Source organism: Hemitrygon akajei, chromosome 14 (genome assembly GCF_048418815.1).
Source record: "Hemitrygon akajei chromosome 14, sHemAka1.3, whole genome shotgun sequence".
NCBI classification, from domain to species: Eukaryota; Metazoa; Chordata; class Chondrichthyes; order Myliobatiformes; family Dasyatidae; genus Hemitrygon; species Hemitrygon akajei.
In genome coordinates, this window is record NC_133137.1 from 105,127,834 (window position 1) to 105,151,096 (window position 23,263).

The 23,263-nt window shown below is 41.0% G+C and overlaps 1 protein-coding gene across 1 annotated transcript in view; it reads left to right on the forward strand.

Annotated features, from left to right (window-relative positions):
• The window catches only part of snd1 (staphylococcal nuclease and tudor domain containing 1), a 1,008,210-nt gene that overhangs the window by 908,371 nt on the left and 76,576 nt on the right, over positions 1-23,263 (forward strand). Inside the window, exon 20 of the mRNA XM_073066877.1 lies at positions 16,180-16,249. Within this exon, the coding sequence (XP_072922978.1) occupies positions 16,180-16,249 (70 nt within the window). The remainder of the gene's footprint in view (positions 1-16,179; positions 16,250-23,263) is intronic.

Sequence of the window (23,263 nt, forward strand, 5' to 3'; positions counted from 1 at the left end):
GATGCTGAGTTCCTTCAGTATTTTGCGTGTGTTGCAATCATTATCCAAAACCTTGCTTTAAATACAAACTCATAATAGACACTATACTATAAGTACAAGCCTGATCCTGTTTTAGAGTCAGAGTCCCACAAAATATATTACAACTGATCCATTGTTACTGATAGAACAATCCATAATAATACAGGATAAACAAGCAAGAACAACTTACTGAATAGATATAAACATTCCAAACACACACAACATACAGAAGTCAATAAGTGAAAAACACTAGAAGAAGCTGAAAAACTATGGAACATGAACAGGGCATATATTGTCCCAATAGTAATATCTACAACTGAAATCCCCAAAGTTACTACACAATACTATTAAATGTTTAGACCAACACAGCAATATTTATGTAATTTTTACACATAATACCAAGTATCACTAGAACAGTCCTGGTATTCCTAGTGATTGAGAAATGAATGTACTTGGCTACGTATGCTCATACCTCAGGTTTTACCAGCTTGAGTTGAGAAGAAATAATAATCATAAATAAATAATAAATATCAAGAACATGAGATGAAGAGGAATTTAAAGTTGCTGACCCTTTCCACCTCTGATTCTCTGATGGGGACTGGCTCGTGGGCCTCCCGATTTCCCCCTCCTGAAGTCAGTCAGCTCCTTGGTTTTGATGACATTGCATGAGAGGTTGTTGTTGTGGCACCACTCAGCCAGAGTTTCAGTGCAGATTCATCACCCCCTTTGATTCAGCTTATGACAGTGGTGTCATCAGCAAATTTAAATATGGCATTGGAGCTGTGCTCAGACTCACAGTCATAAGTGTAAAGCAAATAAAGCAGGGAGCTAAGCCTTGTGGTGATGGAAATTGTGGAGAAGATTTTACTGCCAATCTGAACTGACTGGGGTCTGCGAAGAAATCAAGGATCCATTTGTCAAGGAGGTATTGAGGACAAGGTCTTGAAGCTTATTGATTAATTTTGAAGGGATGATAGTATTGAATGCCAAGCTGTAATTGTTAAGGAGCATCCTATTGTATGCATCTTCACTGTCCAGATGTTCTAGTGTTAAGTGAAGAGCCAATGAGATGGCATCTGCTGTTGACCTGTTGCGATGGTAGGCAAATTGGAGCAGAACCAATTCTCTTTTCAGGCAGGAGTTAATATTTTTCATCACCAACTTCTCAAAGCGCTTCATCACAGTGGATGTAGGTGCTACTGGACACTGGTCATTGAGGGAGGTTCCCATGTTCTTTTTAGGCTCTGGTATAATTGAAGCCTGCCTGATGATGCTGAAGTGAGAGGTTAAGATATTGGTGACACTCCAGCCAGTTGATCAGCTCTGGTCTTCAGTACTTGGGCAGGTATCCTGTCTGGGCTGTATGCTTGCTGTGGGTTTACCCTCATGAAGGATGCTCTCATGTTGGCCTCAAGGTCTGAAATCACAGGGTCATTTGAGTTCATGAAGATGCCTCCATGTTTTGATGGTCAAAGGGAGCATGAAAGCCATTGAGTCTATCTAGGAGCAAAGACTTGTTGTCACCTATGTCCCTTGGTTTCAATTTGTAGGAGGTGATCGTATTGAAGCCCTGCTGCAGCTTTTGAGCATCCTTCATTGATTCAGTTTTAGTCTGGAATTCCATCATCACCCGTGAAGTGGTTTCCGGAGATCTCTTGTAACTTTCTTTGTTGCTAGGCTTGAACACTTCTGATCTGGCTCTCAGGGGATTGCGAACCTCATGGTTCATCCAAGGCTTCTGCTTGGGGAATACTCTGAATGATTTTGTGGGGAAACATTTATTTGTCATTTTTTTATAAAGTTCGTGTCAATGGTGGTGCATTTGTTTAGAACTACAGATGAGTCCTTGAACACTATGAGACTCAAATAAGTCTCATAGCCACTCCTCTGCCTCCAGTGACCACCTCTTTGTTGTCCTAATCCCTGGAGCCTTACTCTGTATGTCAAGTGAAATCAAGTCACTTTTATTGTCATTTCGACCATAACTGCTGGTACAGTACATAGTAAAAATGAGACAACATTTTTCAGGACCATGGTGTTACATGACACAGTACAAAAACTAGACTGAACTACGTAAAAAAGACAACACAGAGAAAGCTACACGAGACTACAGGCCTACTCGGGACTACATAAAGTGCACAAAAACAGTGCAGGCATTACAATAAATAATAAACAGGACAAACAGGTGTCAGTCCAGGCTTCGGGTATTGAGGAGTCTGATAGCTTGGGGAAGAAACTATTACATAGTCTGGCCATGAGAGCCCGAATGCTTCGGAGCCTTTTCCCAGACGGCAGGAGGGAGAAGAGATTGTATGAGGGGCGCATGGGGTCCTTCATAATGCTGTCTCCTTTGCGGATGCTGCGTGGAGTATAAATGTCCGTGATGGCGGGAAGAGAGACCCCGATGATCTTCTCAGCTGACCTCACTATCCGCTGCAGGGTCTTGCGATCCGAGATGGTGCCATTTCCGAACCAGGCAGTGATGCAGCTGCTCAGGATGCTCTCAATGCAACCCCTGTAGAATGTGATGAGGATGGGGGGTGGGAGATGGACTTTCCTCAGCCTTCGCAGAAAGTAGAGACGCTGCTGGGCTTTCTTTGCTATGGAGCTGGTGTTGAGGGACCAGGTGAGATTCTCCGCCAGGTGAACATCAATAAATTTGGTGCTCTTTACGATCTCTACTGAGGAGCCGTCGATGTTCAGCGGGGAGTGGTCGCTCTATGCCTTCCTGAAGTCAGCAACCATCTCTTGTTTTGTTCACATTAAGAGACAGGTTGTTGGCTCTGCACCAGTCCCTTAGCCACTGCACCTCCTCTCTGTAAGCTGACTCATCGTTCTTGCTGATGAGACCCACCACAGTGGTGTCATCGGCGAACTTGATGATATGGTTAGAGCTGTGTGTTGCAGCACAGTCGTGGGTCAGCAGAGTGAACAGCAGTGGACTGAGCACACAGCCCTGGGGAGCCCCCGTGCTCAGTGTGATGGTGTTGGAGATGCTGCTCCCAATCCGGACTGACTGAGGTCTCCCAGTCAGGAAGTCTAGGATCCAGTTGCAGAGGGAGGTGTTCAGGCCCAGTAGGCTCAGCTTTCTAATCAGTTTCTGAGGGATAATTGTGTTGAAAGCTGAACTGAAGTCTATGAACAGCATCCGAACATGTGTGTCTTTTTTGTCCAGGTGGGTTAGAGCCAGGTGGAGGGTGGTGGCAATGGCGTCATCTGTTGAGTGGTTGGGACGGTACGCAAACTGCAGGGGGTCCAGTGAGGGGGGCAGCAGGGTCTTGATATGCCTCATGACGAGCCTCTCGAAACACTTCATGACGATGGATGTAAGTGCAACGGGACAGTAGTCATTTAGGCAGGACACTGAAGACTTCTTCGGCACGGGGACGATGGTGGCGGCCTTGAAGCACGTTGGAATGGTGGCGTTGCTCAGGGAGCTGTTGAAGATGTCAGTGAGAACATCTGCTCGCTAGTCTGCACATCCTCTGAGCACTCTACCAGGGATGTTGTCTGGTCCAGCAGCCTTCTGTGGGTTGACCCTGCACAGGGTTCTTCTCACGTCAGCCACGGTGAGACACAGCATCTGGTCATTTGTAGGAGGGGTGGACTTCCTCACCGCCACGTCATTTTATGCCTCAAACTGGGTGTCGAAGTTATTCAGTGCATCTGGGAGGGAGGCATCACCCACATAGTCAGGTGATGTTGTCCTGTAGTTGGTGATGTCCTGGATGCCCTTCCACATGCGCCTCGTGTCACCACGGTCCTGGAAGTGGCTGTGGATTTGCTGGGCATGTGCACGCTTTGCCCCTCTGATGGCTCGGGACAGTTTGGCCCTTGCTGTTGTTAGAGCTGCCTTGTCGCCTGCTCTGAAGGTGGAGTCACTGGACCTCAGCAGTGCACACACCTCTGGGGTCATCCATGGCTTCTGGTTGGCACATATAGTGATGGTCTTGGACAGAGTAACATCATCAATGTACTTGCTGATGTAGCTTGTCACTGATGCTGTGTACTCCTCTAAGTTGGTAGAGTCGCCATCGGTTGCAGCCTCCCTGAGCATGTGCCAGTCAGTGTGCTCAAAGCAGTCTTGAAGAGCAGAGATGGCTCCTGCTGGCCAGGTTTTCACCTGCTTCTGAACTGCTCTGGAGCGCCTGACGAGCGGTTTGTGTGCTGGGATTAGCAGAATAGAGATGTGGTCTGAGTATCCGAGGTGGGGGCGGGGCAGATGTATGCAGGTAGGACTGCCAAGTGATCAGATTTCCTGAATTGAAGTCTGGGCATGGAATGGTAGGCATTCCTTATCTTAGAATAGCAGTGGTCTAGTGTATTAGAGCCTCAGGTGCTACAGGTTATATGTTGGTAGTAATTAAGCGGGGATTTCTGCAAACAAGCAAGCCTGATTGAAATCCCTGACTATGATATGAAATGTGCCGGGGTGGATTGTTTCTTGTTTGGTGACAGCATCATGTAGCATCTCAAACACCTGATTATAGTGGGCTGATGATGGTATGTAAACTGCAGTCAGGATTACTGAGGAGAACTCTCTTGGTAAACAGAACAGTCTTCAGTTTTGTTCTCCAGCACATTTGCATACTGGGTAGAGGGGACCTCATCCCTTTGCATTGCACCCTTGCTTAGATTCAACCCCTGCCTCTCCTACCTTGCTTCTGACCATGGCAATGAAACTTCATCTGCTTAAAGGTGCCATACCTGCTTGTTTGAGAGTTAGCTCCACTGAGCTCTTCAGAAGATCATGGAATCTGTAGTTTATGTCGATTCAAAAGTACTTTGCTTAAAGGGGAATTGCATGCTGCAGATTGCAAGGAGATTAATTCAAGAGGTATGTTTAGAAGTAATGTATGTAACCTGCTGAGGTTCACCAGCACATCTTGGAAACAGCAAGCATTAGATGAAAATCTAATTACTAGTTAGTGGGTATTCTTTGGAAGTGCGTTTCCTCCTTGACACCCAAGAGTGTGTAAAGTATAAATCAAAATAATTATTGCATACTCTCCACTTGCTTGGACAAATAAACTTGCTAACAGCTGTCATAAAGCTGGAATACCATTCAGGATGAAGTATCCTACTTGATTGGTACTCCCATCAGCCAACCCAAACATTAATTCACCCCCCGGTGTATACTATCTATAAAGTGTGCTGCAGGTACTCACAATACTTCCCAATCAACAACCTCTACTACCAAGAGAGATGAGGGCAGCAGATACATGGAGGGGACCATCTGCAGTTTCCCTCCCACCTGACAGTCCTCTGGGATTACTTTCATAGAATGATTGCAGCGGTTCAAAAAGATGCTTCACCACCACCTTTTCAAAGGCATTTAAAGCTGGTTAATAAATGCTGGACACATGAAGGATGGCTGGATCTTGGAAAATGAGTAAATTAAATAAAAACCAATTAAAATTCAACCTAGAAAAGTGTGAGGTGATTCACTTTGGAAGATCAAATTTGAAGGCAGAATAGAGGAATAAGCACAGGATTCTTAATCGTGTAGATTCTCCACCAGTCTATCCCTGTTGAATGGACTCAACCAATTAAACACGGTCCTACTGTGCACTGCCATTCCGGGCTGAGAGACCTCTAACGAGATTGCTAATGGGGCTTCTCGGTCACTGCGCACAATTGTGAGTGCTAGCATAACAAGTTATGCAAAGTTCAAAAAACTTTATTTATTTCTTTTAGTCACAATCTCTCGCAGAACCCCTAGTGACCTCTCTATGATCTTAATACTTTGCCTTATACATGGACTTGTTCATGTAGAAGAAAGACCAATAATTCTTTTGCACTTTTCAGGATTTGAGCTCCAAGTACTTTGGGTAAACCTTTGCAATAGTGCACTAAGCATAGTGATTCAGTGTTTATTCTCTCCCCAGTGAAGCTACATTCCAGGGTTACAAATTACCGTAGATTCCGGACTACAGAGCGCACCTGATTAAAAGCCGCTGGCTCTAATTTTAGAAATAAAATCAATTTTTTACTTGTACAGGCCGCACCGGATTTTCGGCCGCAGGTGTCCCACGTTGTAATATGAGATATTTACACAGAAAGATATTACACGTGAGGATTTTTTAACTTTTAATTAAATCCATATGGTAACATAAACAAATACATATTGCAAATGCTTTTTTTCTAACCGTGCCTGTAACGCGGCTACTTTTAAATACACGTTGCGTATACTTCTTTACTGAACAACATTCCAATATCTCCTAACGACTGGTAAAAAATATATATACTGCAGCCTACCAGGAAAAGTTATTGATCGCCTTTAACTTAAAAGCAGCGTTTTCGCTCCGCCGCTCGCCCCCCTCCTTCCCGTTTATCGCAAACTGGTATCCCACAAGACGCAGCGAAACCGGGTGTGACGTCATAGCATCCCGCGATGTAGTACAGAAAACAAATATAGTTAAAACAGTTCTAACTTTAACTAACAAATGAATTACTAAGCGAAAATATTATAAACTAAATAACTGCCATAAAGGCAGCACAATGCTTTTCTTCGAGTGTTTTCCATGTTGATGAGGGTGAGTACAAATGACTGATTTACAATAATTTAATTGTGAAAGTGCGCTTGATTTATCGTACAATTTCATTGGACCTCTGTGAACTACTCATCAATTTTATTGGTCTACTGTTACGAGGCAAAATGTTTTCGGCGGCATGAAAAAAAATAATGCATTAGCCGCTCCGTATTAAAGGCCGCAAAGTTCAAAGCTGTTCAAAATGTGGGAAAAAAGTAGCGGCTTAAAATCCGGAATCTACGGTACCTACTGTAATAGCAATGCTGATGTTTTAATTTTAAATTGGAATTGGAATTCATATTTCAATCCTGTGCCATAGTCTGGCACATTTCTGAAACTGAGTTTGAAGTGAATGCAAATTAAGACCATTGGTCATCTACCATCAGTGTTTCCCAATTTTGATGCAGATGCTTTTAAAGATACTTGTATAGAAGATCAGGATCTGGCTTTGCTATTTCCTTGTGGATATACTCAACATTTTCCTCGTGCCTCCCCACTAGATTCACTTAGCTAACAGTAAGAACCAGAGTAAAAAGAATAATAAGCAACTGACCATAAGCGTTTCTGACACTATGTATGCATTTGTCATGTTGGACAAATTACTAAACACATTTAATGGCAGTTGTCTACAAGATTTAAAATGAACTTGGTCAAAAGCTTGATTATCTTTAGTTTTTTTTCTGTAGTGATACTAAGTATACACTTAGCCAGCATGCAGTACACATGAAAAGGATTGACAACAAACTGGGCTAAACCCAGAAGGTTGTTGATATTTGTAAGTGTTTGGCTTACTTCAGATTCAGTATCTTTTTAGTATCGTTCCACTCTTCTGAAAATCTTTCAATTCTCTTGTAAAGACTGAGAAATTGATGTTTGTTTTGGCTCAATTGTTGAGTGACAGCAAGTGCTAAGAGTCATCATTTCTGCTCCAACCAGACTCCAGATACAACACTACTGTCTGACAGATACTGAATTACACAGAGTCGCCTACTGTAATTCTGCAGAATCTCACATGAGGGAATGCCATGAACAAGTTGCTGAATGTGTTTGGTTTCCACTATTCCCTCAGAATTTGTCTAGATTAAAACTATTTGCCTATTCTGCTATGGTAATCCTGCCATAGACTTGGTTCTTACTTTGCCATTGAATTGTCAATTAAAATTATACCCACAAGTTTTGATTCCCAGTTTCTTCTGAATCACTGGGATATATTTGTTCAGATGCTGCCATTGGGCTTTGCAGCAGGCCAATTGTGACTGCTAAGCACTGACATCCCAAGTGCTGTAGAATGAGTAGGTACTGACTGGGTACAGAGTGAAATGTAGAAGTGCTCAGTGGTCAGAGGCATACTAACATGAAATGCTCACAGTCTAATAAAACTCATACAGAAACATTTGCTGGCAGTTGTGGATTCAGTGTAATTGGATGCAACAAATCCAGTATCACTTTAAATTTTTTAAAGTGAAAGTGAATGCAAAATAAACCTGGTTTACAGTTAGCCCCTCACTTTTGAATCAGTATTTTGTATGGGACTTTGGCACCAGAAATTAAGGCATGGTTTATTTTGACTGTACTAAGGGGCAGAAAACGCTGGTGGGAGTTGTGTACAGGCCACCTAACAGTAGCAGTGAGGTTGGGTATGGCATTAAACAGGAAATTAGAAATGCGTGCAATAAAGGAACAGTAGTTATAATGGGTGACTTCAATCTACATATAGATTGGGTGAACCAAATTGGTAAGGGTGCTGAGGAAGAGGATTTCTTGGAATGTATGCGGGATGGTTTTCTGAACCAAAATGTCGAGGAACCAACTAGAGAGCAGGCCATTCTAGATTGGGTATTGAGCAATGAGGAAGGGTTAGTTAGCAACCTTGTCGTGCGAGGCCCCTTGGGTAAGAGTGACCATAATATGGTGGAATTCTTCATTAAGATGGAGAGTGACGTAGTTAATTCAGAAACAAAGGTTCTGAACTTAAAGAAGGGTAACTTTGAAAGTATGAGATGTGAATTAGCTAAGATAGACTGGCAAATGATACTTAAAGGGTTGACGGTGGATATGCAATGGCAAGCATTTAAAGATCGCATGGATGAACTACAACAATTGTTCATCCCAGTTTGGCAAAAGAATAAACCAGGGAAGGTAGTGCACCCGTGGCTGACAAGGTAAATTAGGGATAGTATCAAGTCCAAAGAAGAAACATATAAATTAGCCAAAAAAAGGCGGCACACCTGAGGACTGGGAGAAATTCAGAGACCAGCAGAGGAGGACAAAGGGCTTAATTAGGAAAGGGAAAAAAGATTATGAGAGAAAGCTGGCAGGGAACATAAAAACTGACTGTAAAAGCTTTTATAGATACGTGAAAAGAAAAAGATTGGTCAAGACAAATGTCGGTCCTTTACAGTCGGAAACAGGTGAATTGATCATAGGGAACAAAGACATGGTAGACCAATTGAATAACTACCGGTACTTTGGTTCTGTCTTCACTAAGGAGGACATAAATAATCTTCCGGAAATAGTAAGGGACCGAGGGTCTAGTGAGATGGAGAAACTGAGGGAAATGCATGTTAGTAGGGAAGTGGTGTTAGGTAAATTGAAGGGATTAAAGGCAGATAAATCCCCAGGGCCAGATGGTCTGCATCCCAGAGTGCTTAAGGAAGTAGCCCAAGAAATAGTGGATACATTAGTGATAATTTTTCAGAACTCCTTAGATTCTGGATTAGTTCCTGAGGATTGGAGGGTGGCTAATGTAACCCCACTTTTTAAAAAAGGAGGGAAAGAGAAACTGGGGAATTATAGACCGGTTGTCTGACATCGGTGGTGGGGAAAATGCTAGAGTCAGTTATCAAAGATGTGATAACAGCACATTTGGAAAGAGGTGAAATCATCGGACAAAGTCAGCATGGATTTGTGAAAAGAAAATCATGTCTGACGAATCTTATAGAATTTTTTGAAGATGTAACTAGTAGAGTGGATAGGGGAGAGCCAGTAGATGTGGTATATTTAGATTTTCAAAAGGCTTTTGACAAGGTCCCACACAGGAGATTAGTGTGCAAACTTAAAGCACATGGTATTGGGGGTATGGTATTGATGTGGATAGAGAATTGGTTGGCAGACAGGAAGCAAAGAGTGGGAGTAAACGGGACCCTTTCAGAATGGCAGGCAGTGACTAGTGGGGTACCGCAATGCTCAGTGCTGGGACCCCAGTTGTTTACAATATATATCAATGATTTAGACGAGGGAATTAAATGCAGCATCTCCAAGTTTGCGGATGACACGAAGCTGGGCGGCGGTGTTAGCTGTGAGGAGGATGCTAAGAGGATGCAGGGTGACTTGGATAGGTTAGGTGAGTGGGCAAATTCATGGCAGATACAATTTAATGTGGATAAATGTGAGGTTATCCACTTTGGTTGCAAGAACAGGAAAACAGATTATTATCTGAACGGTGGCCAATTAGGAAAGGGGGAGATACAACGAGACCTGGGTGTCATTGTACACCAGTCATTGAAGGTGGGCATGCAGGTACAGCAGGCGGTAAAAAAGGCAAATGGTATGTTGGCATTCATAGCAAAAGGATTTGAGTACAGGAGCAGGGAGGTTCTACTGCAGTTGTACAAGGCCTTGGTGAGACCGCACCTAGAATATTGTGTGCAGTTTTGGTCCCCTAATCTGAGGAAAGACATTCTTGCCAAAGAGGGCGTACAGAGAAGGTTCACCAGATTGATTCCTGGTATGGCAGGACTTTCATATGAAGAAAGACTGGATCGACTAGGCTTATACTCACTGGAATTTAGAAGATTGAGGGGGGATCTTATTGAAACGTATAAAATTCTAAAGGGATTGGACAGGCTAGATGCAGGAAGATTGTTTCTGATGTTGGGGAAGTCCAGAACGAGGGGTCACAGTTTAAGGATAAAGGGGAAGCCTTTTAGGACTGAGATGAGGAAAAACATCTTCACACAGAGAGTGGTGAATCTGTGGAATTCTCTGCCGCAGGAAACAGTTGAGGCCGGTTCATTGGCAATATTTAAGAGGAAGTTAGATATGGCCCTTGTGGCTAAAGGGATCAGGGGGTATGGAGAGAAAGCAGGTACAGGGTTCTGAGTTGGATGATCAGCCATGATCATACTAAATGGCGGTGCAGGCTCGAAGGGCCGAATGGCCTACTCCTGCACCTATTTTCTATGTTTCTATAGGACATAGAACAGTACAGCACAGTACGGGCCTTTCAGCCCATAATGTTGTGCCAGTCTTTCAGTCTGCTCCTCGATCCACCTAGCCCTTCTTTTCTACACAGCCCACAGCCCATTTTTTTCTTACATCCATAGGCTGAACTGACAGTCATTTAAACGTTCCTACTATATCAGCCTTTCCTACAATCCTCAGCCTCTCCTATCAACCTCTCTATAAGACATAGGAGCAGAATTACACCATTCATCCCATTGAGTCCACTCCACCATTTTACCATTGCTGATCCTGGATCCCATTCAACCCCATACGGTTCCCTCTCAGCATATTCCTTGCAGCCCCAACCAATCAGGAAACTATCATCTTCCACTTTGAATATACCCACGGACTTGGCCTCCACCACAGTCTGAGGCACAGCATTCCACAGATTCACCACCTTCTGGCTAAAAAATATCCTCCTTACTTCTGTACTAAAAGATCACCCCTCAATTTTGAGGCTGTACCTTCTAGTTCTGGAATTCCCCACCAGAGGAAACATCCTCTCCACCTCCACCTTATATAGTTCTTTCAACATTCGGTAGATTTCAATGAGATCCCCACGCATTCTTTTAAATTTCAGAATCAGAATCAGGTTTATTATCATCGGCATGTGACGTGAAATTTATTAACTTAGCAGCAGTAGTTCGATGCAATACATAATCTAGCAGAGAGAGAAAAAATAATAATAAAATAAACATAATAATAAATAAACAAGTAAATCAATTACATATATTGAATAGATTTTTTAAAATGTGCAAAAACAGAAATACTATATATTGGAAAAAAGTGAGGTTGTGTCCAAAGCTTCAATGTCCATTTGGGAATCGGATGTCAGAGAGGAAGAAACTGTTCCTGAATCGCTAAGTGTGTGCCTTCAGGCTTCTGTACCTCCTACCTGATGGTAACAATGAGGAAAGGGCATGCCCTGGGTGCTGGACATCCTTAATAATGAATGTTGCCTTTCTGAGACACCGCTCCCTAAAGATGTCCTGACGAAGGGTCTCGGCCCGAAACGTTGACAGTGCTTCTTCCTATAGATGCTGCCTGGCCTGCTACGTTCCAACAGCATTTTGTGTGTGTTGCTTGAATTTCCAGCATCTGCAGTTTTCCTCGTGTTTCCCTAAAGATGTCTTGGTTACTTTGTAGACTAGTGCCCAAGATAGAGCTGACTAGATTTACAACCTTCTGCAGCTTCTTTCGGTCCTGTCAGTAGCCCCTCCATACCAGACAGTGATGTGGCCTGTCAGAATGTTCTCCGCGGTACAACTATAGAAGTTTTTGAGTGTATTTGTTGACATGCCAAATCTCTTCAAACTCCTAATAAAGTATAGCCGTTGTCTTTATAGCTGCATTGATATGTTGGGACTAGGTTAGATCCTCAGAGATCTTGACACCAAGGAACTTAAAGCTGCTCACTCTCTCCACTTCTGATCCCTCTATGGGGATTGGTATGTGTTCCTTCATCTTACCCTTCCTGAAGTCCACAATCAGCTCTGTTGTCTTACTGATGTTGAGTGCCAGGTTGTTGAAGTGGCACCATTCCACTAGTTGGCATATCTCACTCCTGTACGCCCTCTCATCACCACCTGAGATTCTACCAACAATGGTTATGTTGTCAGCAAATTTATAGATGGCATTTGAGCTATGCCTAGCCACACAGTCATGTGTATACAGAGAGCAGAGCAGTGGGCTAAGCACACACCCCTGAGGTGTGCCAGTGTTGGTTGTCAATGAGGAGTATATGTTATCACCAATCCGCACAGACTGTGGTCTTCTGGTTAGGAAGTCGAGGAGTGCCGGCCTAAAGCTTCCAGACACTCCTCATATGTTAACTGTTCATTCCTGGAGTTGTCTTCGTGAACCTCCTCTGGACTCTCCCCATTGACAGTACTCCAAGTGCAGCCTGACTAGTGTCTTATAAAGCTTCAGCATTATCTCCTGGCTTTTATATTCTATTCCCCTTGAAATGAATGCCAACATTGCATTTGCCTTCATTATCACAGATTCAACCTGTGAATTAACCTTCTGAGAGTCTTGCATGAGGACTCCTAAAAAGTCCCTTTGCACCTCTGTAAATGTTTGAATTGTCTCTCCATTTAGATAATAGTCCGCACAATTATTCCTTTTACCAAAATGCGTTATCATACATTTCCCAAAACTGTATTCCATCTGCCACTTTTTTGTCCATTCCTCCAACTTGCCTAAATCCTGCTGCAGTTGCATTGCTTCCTCAGCACTACCTACCCCTCCACCTGTCTTCATGATATCCACAGACTTTGTCACAAAGCCATCAAATCCAAATCATTGACAAACAATGTGAAAAATAGTGATCCCTATACTGACACCGGGGAAAACCACTAGTTACTGGCAGCCAACCAGAAAAGGCCCCTTTATTTCCACTCACTGCCTGCCTGTCAGCCATTCCTCTATCCAAGCCAGAATCTTTCCTGTAACACCATAGGATTTTATCTTATTAAGCAGCCTCATGTGAGACACCTTATCAAATGCCTTTTGAAAGTCTATGTAAATGACATCCCCTGCCTCTTCTTTGTCCATCTTGCTTGTTACTTCCTTCTCTTCAGAGAAAACCTGCTGACTTTGACTTATTATTAGTCTCCAAGTACCCCAAAACGTCATCCTTAATAATGGACTCCAACACTTCCCAACCACTGTGGTTCGGCTAACTGGTCTATAAATTCCTTTCTTTTGACTTCCTCCTTTCTTAAAGAATGGAGTGACATTTTCAATTTTCCAGTCCTCCAGGACCATGCCAGAATCAAGTAATTCTTGAATGATCAAGACCAGAGCTCTCCTACGATCCTCAGGCACCTCATTCACAGGTTCCCAGTCATCCCCCCCCTCCCACCCTCTGTGCAAAGAACCCACCTCCGGCATTTCCCCTAAATTTTTCTCCACTCAACCTAAATGATTGTTCCCTTGTATTTCCACCCTGGGAAAAAGGTGCTGCTGTCCACTATATCTATGCCTCACCTCTAGCAGAATCTGCTGATCCTTTAAGAAGACTCCTTGGAGCCAGGAAACTGAATGAAATCAAGTTACTTTCCACAGGCAATGGTGTTCAACCCCCAAATTCCTGAACTTTCTCTGATTTTCTGCAAATACTTCTTTGGCAAATTGCTTTGACATGAATATTACTAATGGATTTAACATTAGAAAAGAGGAGAAAACATGGGTCACTTAAGCATTTATATGTGTGTTTGTTGTCTTTTGCATCACTGCAAAGATACAAAGCATTGACTGCAGTGCCAACTGCAATCCTTGCTTTAACTGCTTGATTGATCAAAAAGCCATTTGTTCAAAAAACACTTCTCAGCATTTTCTTCAAACTGCAAGGTCATTATTAAGAAAATGAGTAATTGTGCTCAAAATATAGTATTCAATAGGTACGACTGCACAAACCTCTTGAAGAACATTTGATGACTAACCACTTGAATAAACTTGTTTAGCCTTATCATTAGCGAGGAATATGGGAGAATTTCCCTCTCAAAGTGGAATATAGTAGAGGTTCCAGCTCATGATGTGGCATAAGTGTGTTTTCCCTTTGGGTGGGCTGTGGGGCAGTTTTCCTCCCACAGGTCACTTGCCTCCCTGGTGGTGAATGGGGGGAATTTGACTCACTTGGTGTCAAGGTGAGTTACTTGCTCCTCTAGGTAGCATGATGGGAAGTTTTCTCTTGGTATGGAATATGGGAGAAGGACATGTCCAGAATAGAGAGGAGAGTGTCCTCTGTTAGAAGCATTGTGACACTTCTGCTCAGAAACAGCATTGAGTCCCGCACTGGACAAGAGAAATATTCATCCAACTGCTGGAAAATTGAAACCTAGTCTTTTTAAGTCTTAGTTTTTGCTTTCATGCAGTTATGAAAATCAAGCATTAGGGGCAGGGTTGCTTTGTTTATGCAACAAACACAAAATGCTGGTAGAACGCAGCAGGCCAGGCAGCATCTATAGGAAGAAGTACAGTCGATGTTTCGGGCCGAGACCCTTTGTCAGTCCTGAAGCCAGGCTATTATTCAGAATAGCACAATTCATTATGTGGGTGTGCTGTGCTGCTGTGAAGCCTCTGTCGACTGCATTGAAGTAAGGATTCAGGATTCAGCCTGTGACTAACATGTGTAAATAACTAAATGATCTCAACATATAAATAATACTCTCACAAACGGTATTTAGTTGTGTGCAGCTGAGCTGTACAGACTTGTAAGCTCCCAGTTTCAACCCAAATCTTCCTGAGTTAACTGAGGCAATCATATTTTTGTGAATACCAGTAGAGGAAACAAGCTGAACTGACTTGCCTGAATCCTTAATCGCCATTATACACAGATATCAACTGAGAACAAATAGCTTGTCTGCATTCATTGCTGAGCCTCTCTTCTGAGATTTGAGCATTAGATTAAGGCATTGGAACTTAGCCAGTATTTCATGATGGTGGTACTACACCATATATCTCACTGATCCTTGGTCCTTGCACAACATCTATACCAATACGGAGGAACAAGAAATGAACAAAATTAGATAAAATAGCATGAAAAAGAAATACCAGAACTCCTTCATGCAATCATTCCATAGGCCAGAATTTACAGCAAGGGTTCCCGACCTGGGGTCCACGGACCCCTTGCGTATTAGTAAGGGTCCATGGCTTTAAAAGGGTTAGGAACCCCTGATTCACAACATAAAGAATTACTCATCATCCCTGCTGACAGACATACCGACTACAGATCTTTTTCTACGTTAACTTGCTACATTGCTACAATTAGTAAGATCCTACTTGTGACAGTGCCTTGCACAATATAATTTCTTTGCGTGGGGGTGGGGTGCAGAGTATTAATCTATGTATCTTTGGAATCTAGGAGGAAACCCACAAGCATTCTGTACAGTTACATAGAGTGCTGGGAATTGAATCCCAATCACTGACGCTGTAAAATATGTTGAGCTCAGATTCTAACATATCTTAGTATTCTGCAGACCTATTAAGTTTATTAGCTTCACTATCAAAAGGTGCCTTAAATTTTTGCACCCTAATCCAGCATATTCATGCCCTGCCCCTGATATCAACAATTGCTAACACAACAGTGGATATCTGAGTCATCTCATTGCATATGAATATTATGAAAATATAATTTTAGACAAGAAAAGATGTAAATTGGAAAGAGCTGCTGAGAAGCTTGGTTAATGGAAAATTGTAGCAACATTATAAAAGCAGCTTCATCAATGCCAGATAGCATCATTTAAGCAGTGGCCACCCTTGTGTCTCCTCTACTTATGTCATGCATGTCAGCAGGGACAGAATGCAAAGGCCACTTAACAGCAGCTAGCCTTGCTGTAAACTGTTCCCAGATGAACTAATTGTGCATCTCACTAATCTTGCTGTTATGTTTTCAAAACAGGTACAGAGCCCGGGTGGAAAAGGTTGAATCACCTGCCAAAGTCCACATCTTCTACATTGACTATGGCAACGTAAGTAGCTGAAGTCTGTTAGTGTTTTTGTTCAGCACTTTGCTGGTAACCATGTTATTTGAAGCCTCATCTTTCATTCACCCCACAAGCAGAAACAATTCCTCAATGTCTGAGCTAACAAGCCTTAAAAAATCTCAATCAGTGTTTTTTTCTTGCAGTGTGAAATGCTCACTGCAAGAAAATGTAGGCAGAATACATCACAAAAGAGAAAGGGAAAATGGAAATAGAAATTCCTTTGATCCTGCTGCTGTTACCGGCTTTTTAATTCTTTTATAATGTAATGAGAATAATTGTAACATGATATTTAATGTCCATGTTACATCTTCCATTATAGTTCCTTAACTTTTAAATTTTAAATTCAATGTTTACATTTTTCTTCTGTGATTCTCTAACTAATAGGCACAGTTGAACTTAAAAGGATTTTGCTATCGATTGAATGTAGCTTTAACCCAGTCGTATATAATGCTGTGTTAATCATTCCCTTCCAAAGAGTCAAGAACACATTGCATTTCAGCAGCTTTTTGTAGAAAACTGATTGAATATTCATATTCAGTCAGTGTATTTCACCGGGTTCAAAATATATGCAGTCTCTGCAGTTAGAAGCAGCCATCTCTGGGAATAGCAAACATGTTAGCTCATTCCTTTTCTAAATTGCTTTAAGTAATTACTGAAACAAGCGTATTGTCTGCTAGAAACCTGACATTTACAGCACTCCCAGGAATTTTAGGCAGCACTGAGATTATTGGGGGGGGGGGGGGTTCATCTTGCACTGCAAGCAGAATGTGGAATGTTTCTCCATGACAGTTTGTTTCCTCCTAATGATTTGACATGGAGCATGCCTATTTCCCCTTGCTCTTTCTATTGTTTTATAAGGGAGATAAGTACCTCCATTCTATTTTGCACCAAGCAATATATTTTTGAGAAAGTTGACTTGAAATTTCTAAATGCAGTGAAATAATAAGAGCCTCATTTTAGCAGAAATCCATTTTTGTTCTTGACTTCTGTCACAAGTGACAAGTAGACATGACTTGCTAAGATTTTTAGTTATCATTGATCAGCCATAATATAAACAGCATAATCAGAAATCATTTAATGTTATACAGTGCTATCTCCTAAAGCTTTACACGTGAAGAATTCAGATAATGTATGCTCTTTAGGTGAAATGGAATTGAAGGGCATGTTCTCATGGAAACAGGCCAGATAGAGAAGAGTTGACAGAGAGCATTTGAACAAATAATGGCATCAACAATGTACTGGCATAAATATGTCAGTAGGGAGTCTGGGGAAATTTTTCCAGTGGCTGGACTTTAACCTAACATAAATGAGAATCATTATGGCAGTTCGAGGATTGCCATCATTATCCCAGGACATCTGTGCATACAACTAAACCATATTCTGATGCCCTTGCAAGCTATAGCAGAGTCTTGACAATATTTAGTTTAGGATTGGCAAGTACAAGATAATTTTCACAACCTGGTAAGAATCAGAGAATGATCCATCTTGAAGGAAAGCCTGGCCATCTTTCTTTTAATCAAAATCAGAATTCAGGTTTAATAACACTGGCATACAGTATGTGATGAAATGCATTGTTTTGCAGCAACAGTACATCGCAAGACATAATAAAATAAACTATAAATTACAATGTATATATTGAAAAATTAAATAAGTAATACAAAAAGAAAGCAGAAAAAATAGTGAGGTAGTGTTCATGGGTTCATTGTTCATTCAGAAATCTGATGACGAAGGGGAAGAAGCTGTTCCTAAATCATTGATTGTGTGTCTTCAGGCTTCTGTACCACCTCCTTAATGGTAACAATAGGAGGAGAGCATGTCCTGGGTGAAGAGGGTTCTTAATGACAGATGGAGCCTTTTTGAGACATTGCCTTTTGAAGGTTTTGACAACTGACTGCAGTAACATCACAGACTATTCATAACTTGAGCAGTGCTATGGGGGAAATGGGGGAAGTGGTGACTATTTTACAAGCATGTATTAAATCAATATCATTTATTATACAATAAGTATAGACAAGAGTATATGCACTCTTTGATGAATGTCTCATGACCTGATCCTTTAAGTCCATCCATCATGTTAGAAATGAGATCAGATTCTCACTTGTAGACAGGTTTTCTAAAGCAGCAACAATCCTCAAAGATTTCACCTTTTCAGCATCAAAGAAATTGAATGGTATATAGAAACATAGAAAACCTACAGCACAAAGCAGACCCTTCAGCCCACAAAGTTGTGCCGAACGTGTCCCTACCTTAGAAATATATTAAACATAAATAAGAAAGCCCTGTCAACAGAGGCATTTTTTGGCAAAATTGTACAAGTCCATTTTGTGATTACTTATCATGCAGCTAGAGCTCTGCTGTAGTTGTTCTCTTCGTGACCACAAAATGGACCATTATGATTTTGTGAAAAGTGCCTCCTTTGACAGGGCTTTCTTTCCTATGATTTCCACCATGGAGTTGTTCAAGAAGAGTACTGCCTTGGGAACATAGAACGGACTTAATTTGAACCTCAGAATCAGGATCAGGTTTATTATTACCAGCATATGTTGTGAAATTTGTTAACTTAGCAGCAGCAGTTCAATGCATTACATAATACATTAATAATAAATAATAATATTAATAATAATAAATAATTAAGTAAACCTGTCAGCAATTCTGTCATTGTTGGAGTGCCTTCAGCTCAAGGATTGCAGCAGTTCAAGTAGGTTCATCTCCACCATACCATGTGAACTAGAGATGGCAACAAATAAGGCCTTACTGTTATCTTCAAATTAATTATTCATACAATGCCTGGGCAAAAGGAAAATAGCTCTGGCTCTGCACCTAATCTCTCATAAGCCAGTTGAATGTGAAGAAAGAAGCCAAAAGATATTCTCCCAGATCTGTATGTACTGTATATTGATTTTTTTCCTCTCTACCATTCTAAAACATTCAAAACCTTGCAGATGGCTTATAAATCTGTCCACATGATACACTAAACATGTAGCAACAGAGTTGTGACTTAGAGCTGATTGGAGCTGTGTCTTTTCACCAGCATCTGTGATTTTGTCTTCCTCCTGTCATTTGTAGCTTATATTCACTTTCATTCTGAATGACTGTGCCTTTACATTTCGGTGTTGCCTCTAACTGTTTCCAAATTTGCTATCATTAGTCAAAGTCACAAGGATGATGAGGATATGGATGAAAATTGTAGAGAAACTATCAAGGAATTTTGTTGAAATTTGAAGCCTTGCATCTTAAATATAGTTCTGTTGCGGAATAGGCACAGTGGGTATATACTGTGGTATATACTGTAATAATTGTAATAACTTATTTATAGACCGCTTTTCATACAAACAATGTAGTTCTAAATGCTTTACAAATGGAATAAATTGCAAACATTAAAATAATATAATAATATCCTAAGTAATAATGTCTTAATATTTCCCCAACCACAATAAATAGACCATATCAAGGCTTTGGGGATTACATAAGAACATTTGATACATATAGTCTTCACCAACCAATGCTAAAGTTGATGAAGAGATTAATACATTTTGAACAGAGTGTAGGAAGCTGTCATTTGTGATTCTCAAAGATCTGAAATTGTAGAATTCTTCACTGATATTTTAGTCTATTGATTGAAAAAGGTGCCACTTAAAGAAAACCTATAGCAATAGTAGTGGAATGCATAAGACTAAGCACAGTAATGAAGGATAGTCACACATAGTAAGTGTGGAATCCAGCTGATGCTGCAGAATAGAAACTGAGGATGTGCTGCACTTTTATAGAAGCTATCTTTCAGTTTGTGTTGAACTTGAAACCTCTGAGATTTTCCTTTCACTTATGCCTCATAATAGCATGGGATAATTGCAAGAAGAAGTAAAAAATATCAAAAAGATAGAGAAATCAGAAATTATCCTGGCAACATTGAATCTGAAGCCCCAGTCCAGAACAGATGTTTGGTCATTTGTGAAACCTTTTGTGCAAAATAAATGCCACTTTTTCCACATTAGAACATTAACACTTCACAAACTTTACTGTGTTTTGGGTTCATGGAATTCACAATGTAAATACAAGCTACTTTTTGCTATTTCCATCTATTCAGCCTGATTTGCTGGCTGGCACACCATTTTTACTGCAGCTGGCTCCAGACTCAGGTGCTAGGGATACCCAGGCATTTGATCCAGTTGCCATCTGTTTCGCATGGCAAAGATTGAATGCTTTCAAGACTCTTGGCAGTAATCTCCTGCTCCGTGCACTTAGTCCTCTGCCCAAAAAAAATGGTTTTCTTAAGGCAAGCAATTAGTGATATGTCTTCAGGTTGCTCTGTAGCAGCTGTTGGGAGTTTTGCATCAGTGCCTGATGCACAGATTGCCTCTGCTCTGACAAATCTTCTCTACAGCTCTCAAGTGGTTCCACGTTGCAGCAAAAGAAAACCTCTTCAGCTCTGGGGTCTCTGCACACAGCTTTCCCAATCTACGTCAAATGGAAGGGGCTGTCACTCATCCAGGTTCAGAAGTTGAAATGTGACTAGATGGAGTACTTTCTAAGCTTACTCAATTCTGTTTTTCGTTAGTTTGAAGCTGGGCACCATGTGTTGAAGTGGCAGCCCACTTTTCTTTTATGTGATGAATTTAATGTGTCTTTAAATAAATTTTGCTATCTGGCATTTAAATGAGATTTGGGAGACAATTGCATTCTTTCTCAGCCATGAATTGCTGTTAACCTGTTCCCATTCCTTGCAATAAGTGCTGGTTTCAACTTGTATCACTTGCCTTCATCAATTTGTATCTCACCTGCTGAGAAGCTGAGAGAAGCAGAGCCAGGAATGGGCAAAGAATTAGATTGTAATTAGCAGTAATGCTGAATAATGTTTCCTTCATACTGACAGTCCAGGAGAGGCTTTCTTTTAAACTGAATATTTTTCCTAATTACTGTTTTGCTTACATGGATACTAAGTTCGCATTTTGTTCACGTTGTCCAAACATCTCTTAGCTTTTGAACATTGCTGATTTTCAGAAGACACAATTTTGAGGCATGAAAATGAAAGGAAGTTGAGTGTGATACATTTGGCCATTGATATATCAAAAGCTTTAGAACCTGTTGGTTCATGCTCCTTTTTTACAATCAAAGTTCAAAATACAGAGAAAATTTACAAGGTTGGTGCCGAGTCTGGAGCACCTGAGTTATAAGGAAAGTTTGAATAGGTTAGGACTGGATTCCTTGGAATGCAGAAGATTGAGAGGAGATTTGATAGAGGTATACAAAATTGAGGGGTTTAGACAGGGTAAATGTAAGCAGGCTTTTTCCATTGAGGTTGGGTTGAGACTACAACCAGTGGTCATGGTTTAAGGGCAAAAGGTGAAAAGGGACCATAAGGAAAAACTTCTTCACTCAGAGGATCTTGAGAATGTGGAACGAACCACAAGTAGTGCATGTGAGCTCAATTAAGGGAAGTTTGAATAGGTACATAGATGGTAGGGCTATGGTCCGGTACAGGTTGATGGAAGTAAGCAGTTTAAATATTTTCAGCATGTACTAGTTGGGCTGAAAGGCCTTTTTCTGTGCTGTACTTCTCCATGACTGTATGACTCACATTTATTATCAAAAAATGTATACATTATAGAATCTTGAGATTTGTGTTCTTACAGGCAGCCACAAAGCAAAGAAACCTAAAATAACCCCAAAAAAGATCCAGATGCACAGTTATGCAGAATTGAAATTTCCTTTTGAAATGTTGCATGTGTGGTGTAGTGGCATCAACACTGGTCTTTGAGGTGGATGGTCACAAGTTTTAATCCAGACATCTCCTTGCACACTTTCCATTCGTGCTGGGTTGACCATTGAGCTAGAAACTTGGCCTCATAAAAAACAGTCAAATGCTACAGAAATGGCAAAAAAAAATGTTGCCCGAGGGTGAGAAAAGGATCAACAACAACAAAATATGACTTTCAAAACACTGAGTAGTCCCATTTGAGCTGGCCAGTAGTGTGGGAAAAATCAGATAGTGGGAATAGTGTACAAAAGGAACGAAGTGTCTGATGTGTGAAGAAAAGCAAAGATTTTGATGAAGGAATTATTAAAGGACAATATGATCTAATTAGTAAATGCCATAGAATTATTTCTGTTGGTTAACTGGCAAAACAATCTGTCAGGTTTCAAGCACTATATAGTGCTTCAAAATAAAATGAAAGAAATGCAATTTCAAATGCTGGAGCAGTACTGGTGTCACTAACATCAGCATTAACTAAACTGCAAAGGAAGCACGAAGAGGAGAGCAGCATTTTGTTCAGGCAATTGTGCAGACTGAAGCCATGTTGAATCACCAGATGGATCTCTTGGTAAATTGTTTTGCAGGAGAGCCCCTGCGGCGACAACTCTGCCACATGCTCACCAGCTCTACAGCAAGTGCTTCCAAGAGGTTTTTGAAAATGATTTGTAATGCCTTTCTAGCAAGGTGATTAATTATTATCAAAAACATTGCCCTTGATGAAAGCCCTGAGATACTTGAAGATACAATCTTTAGTAATTTTTTTTGTATTCTGTGATTAATGAGTGGGGGGAATGGAAGGAAGGAATACCTTAAGGACCAGCAGAAAAAATTTTCAAGTGAGCAATTTTCTCTCTATAGCAACAGCTTGAGGAACGCCTTTCAATGTATTAACAAGTTTAGCATTCATGTGACCACAGAAGCTATAATTTGAAATTCATGGTTTGAGTTGCAGCTACCCTGATTTTAAAGCAATGTACCTAAAAGACCCCTTCTACTCGTTCAACGTGGTAGTAAGGAACAGCCCTAATTGCTTCTATTAGTAGGGTAGAGGATTTTATTATTAATCCTGGAGCATTATTTAAACAATTATCATTAATTTTTCATTTTAAGTAAGCATTTTATAAGACAAGCATCAATTAATCTTATTTTAATAATCCAATATTAATTTGAATGTACATGAGTTATTACTTCAACTTCATTGTGTTTGTAAAATACGTAGGTTTATGCATCTTACTGACTTCAATAAC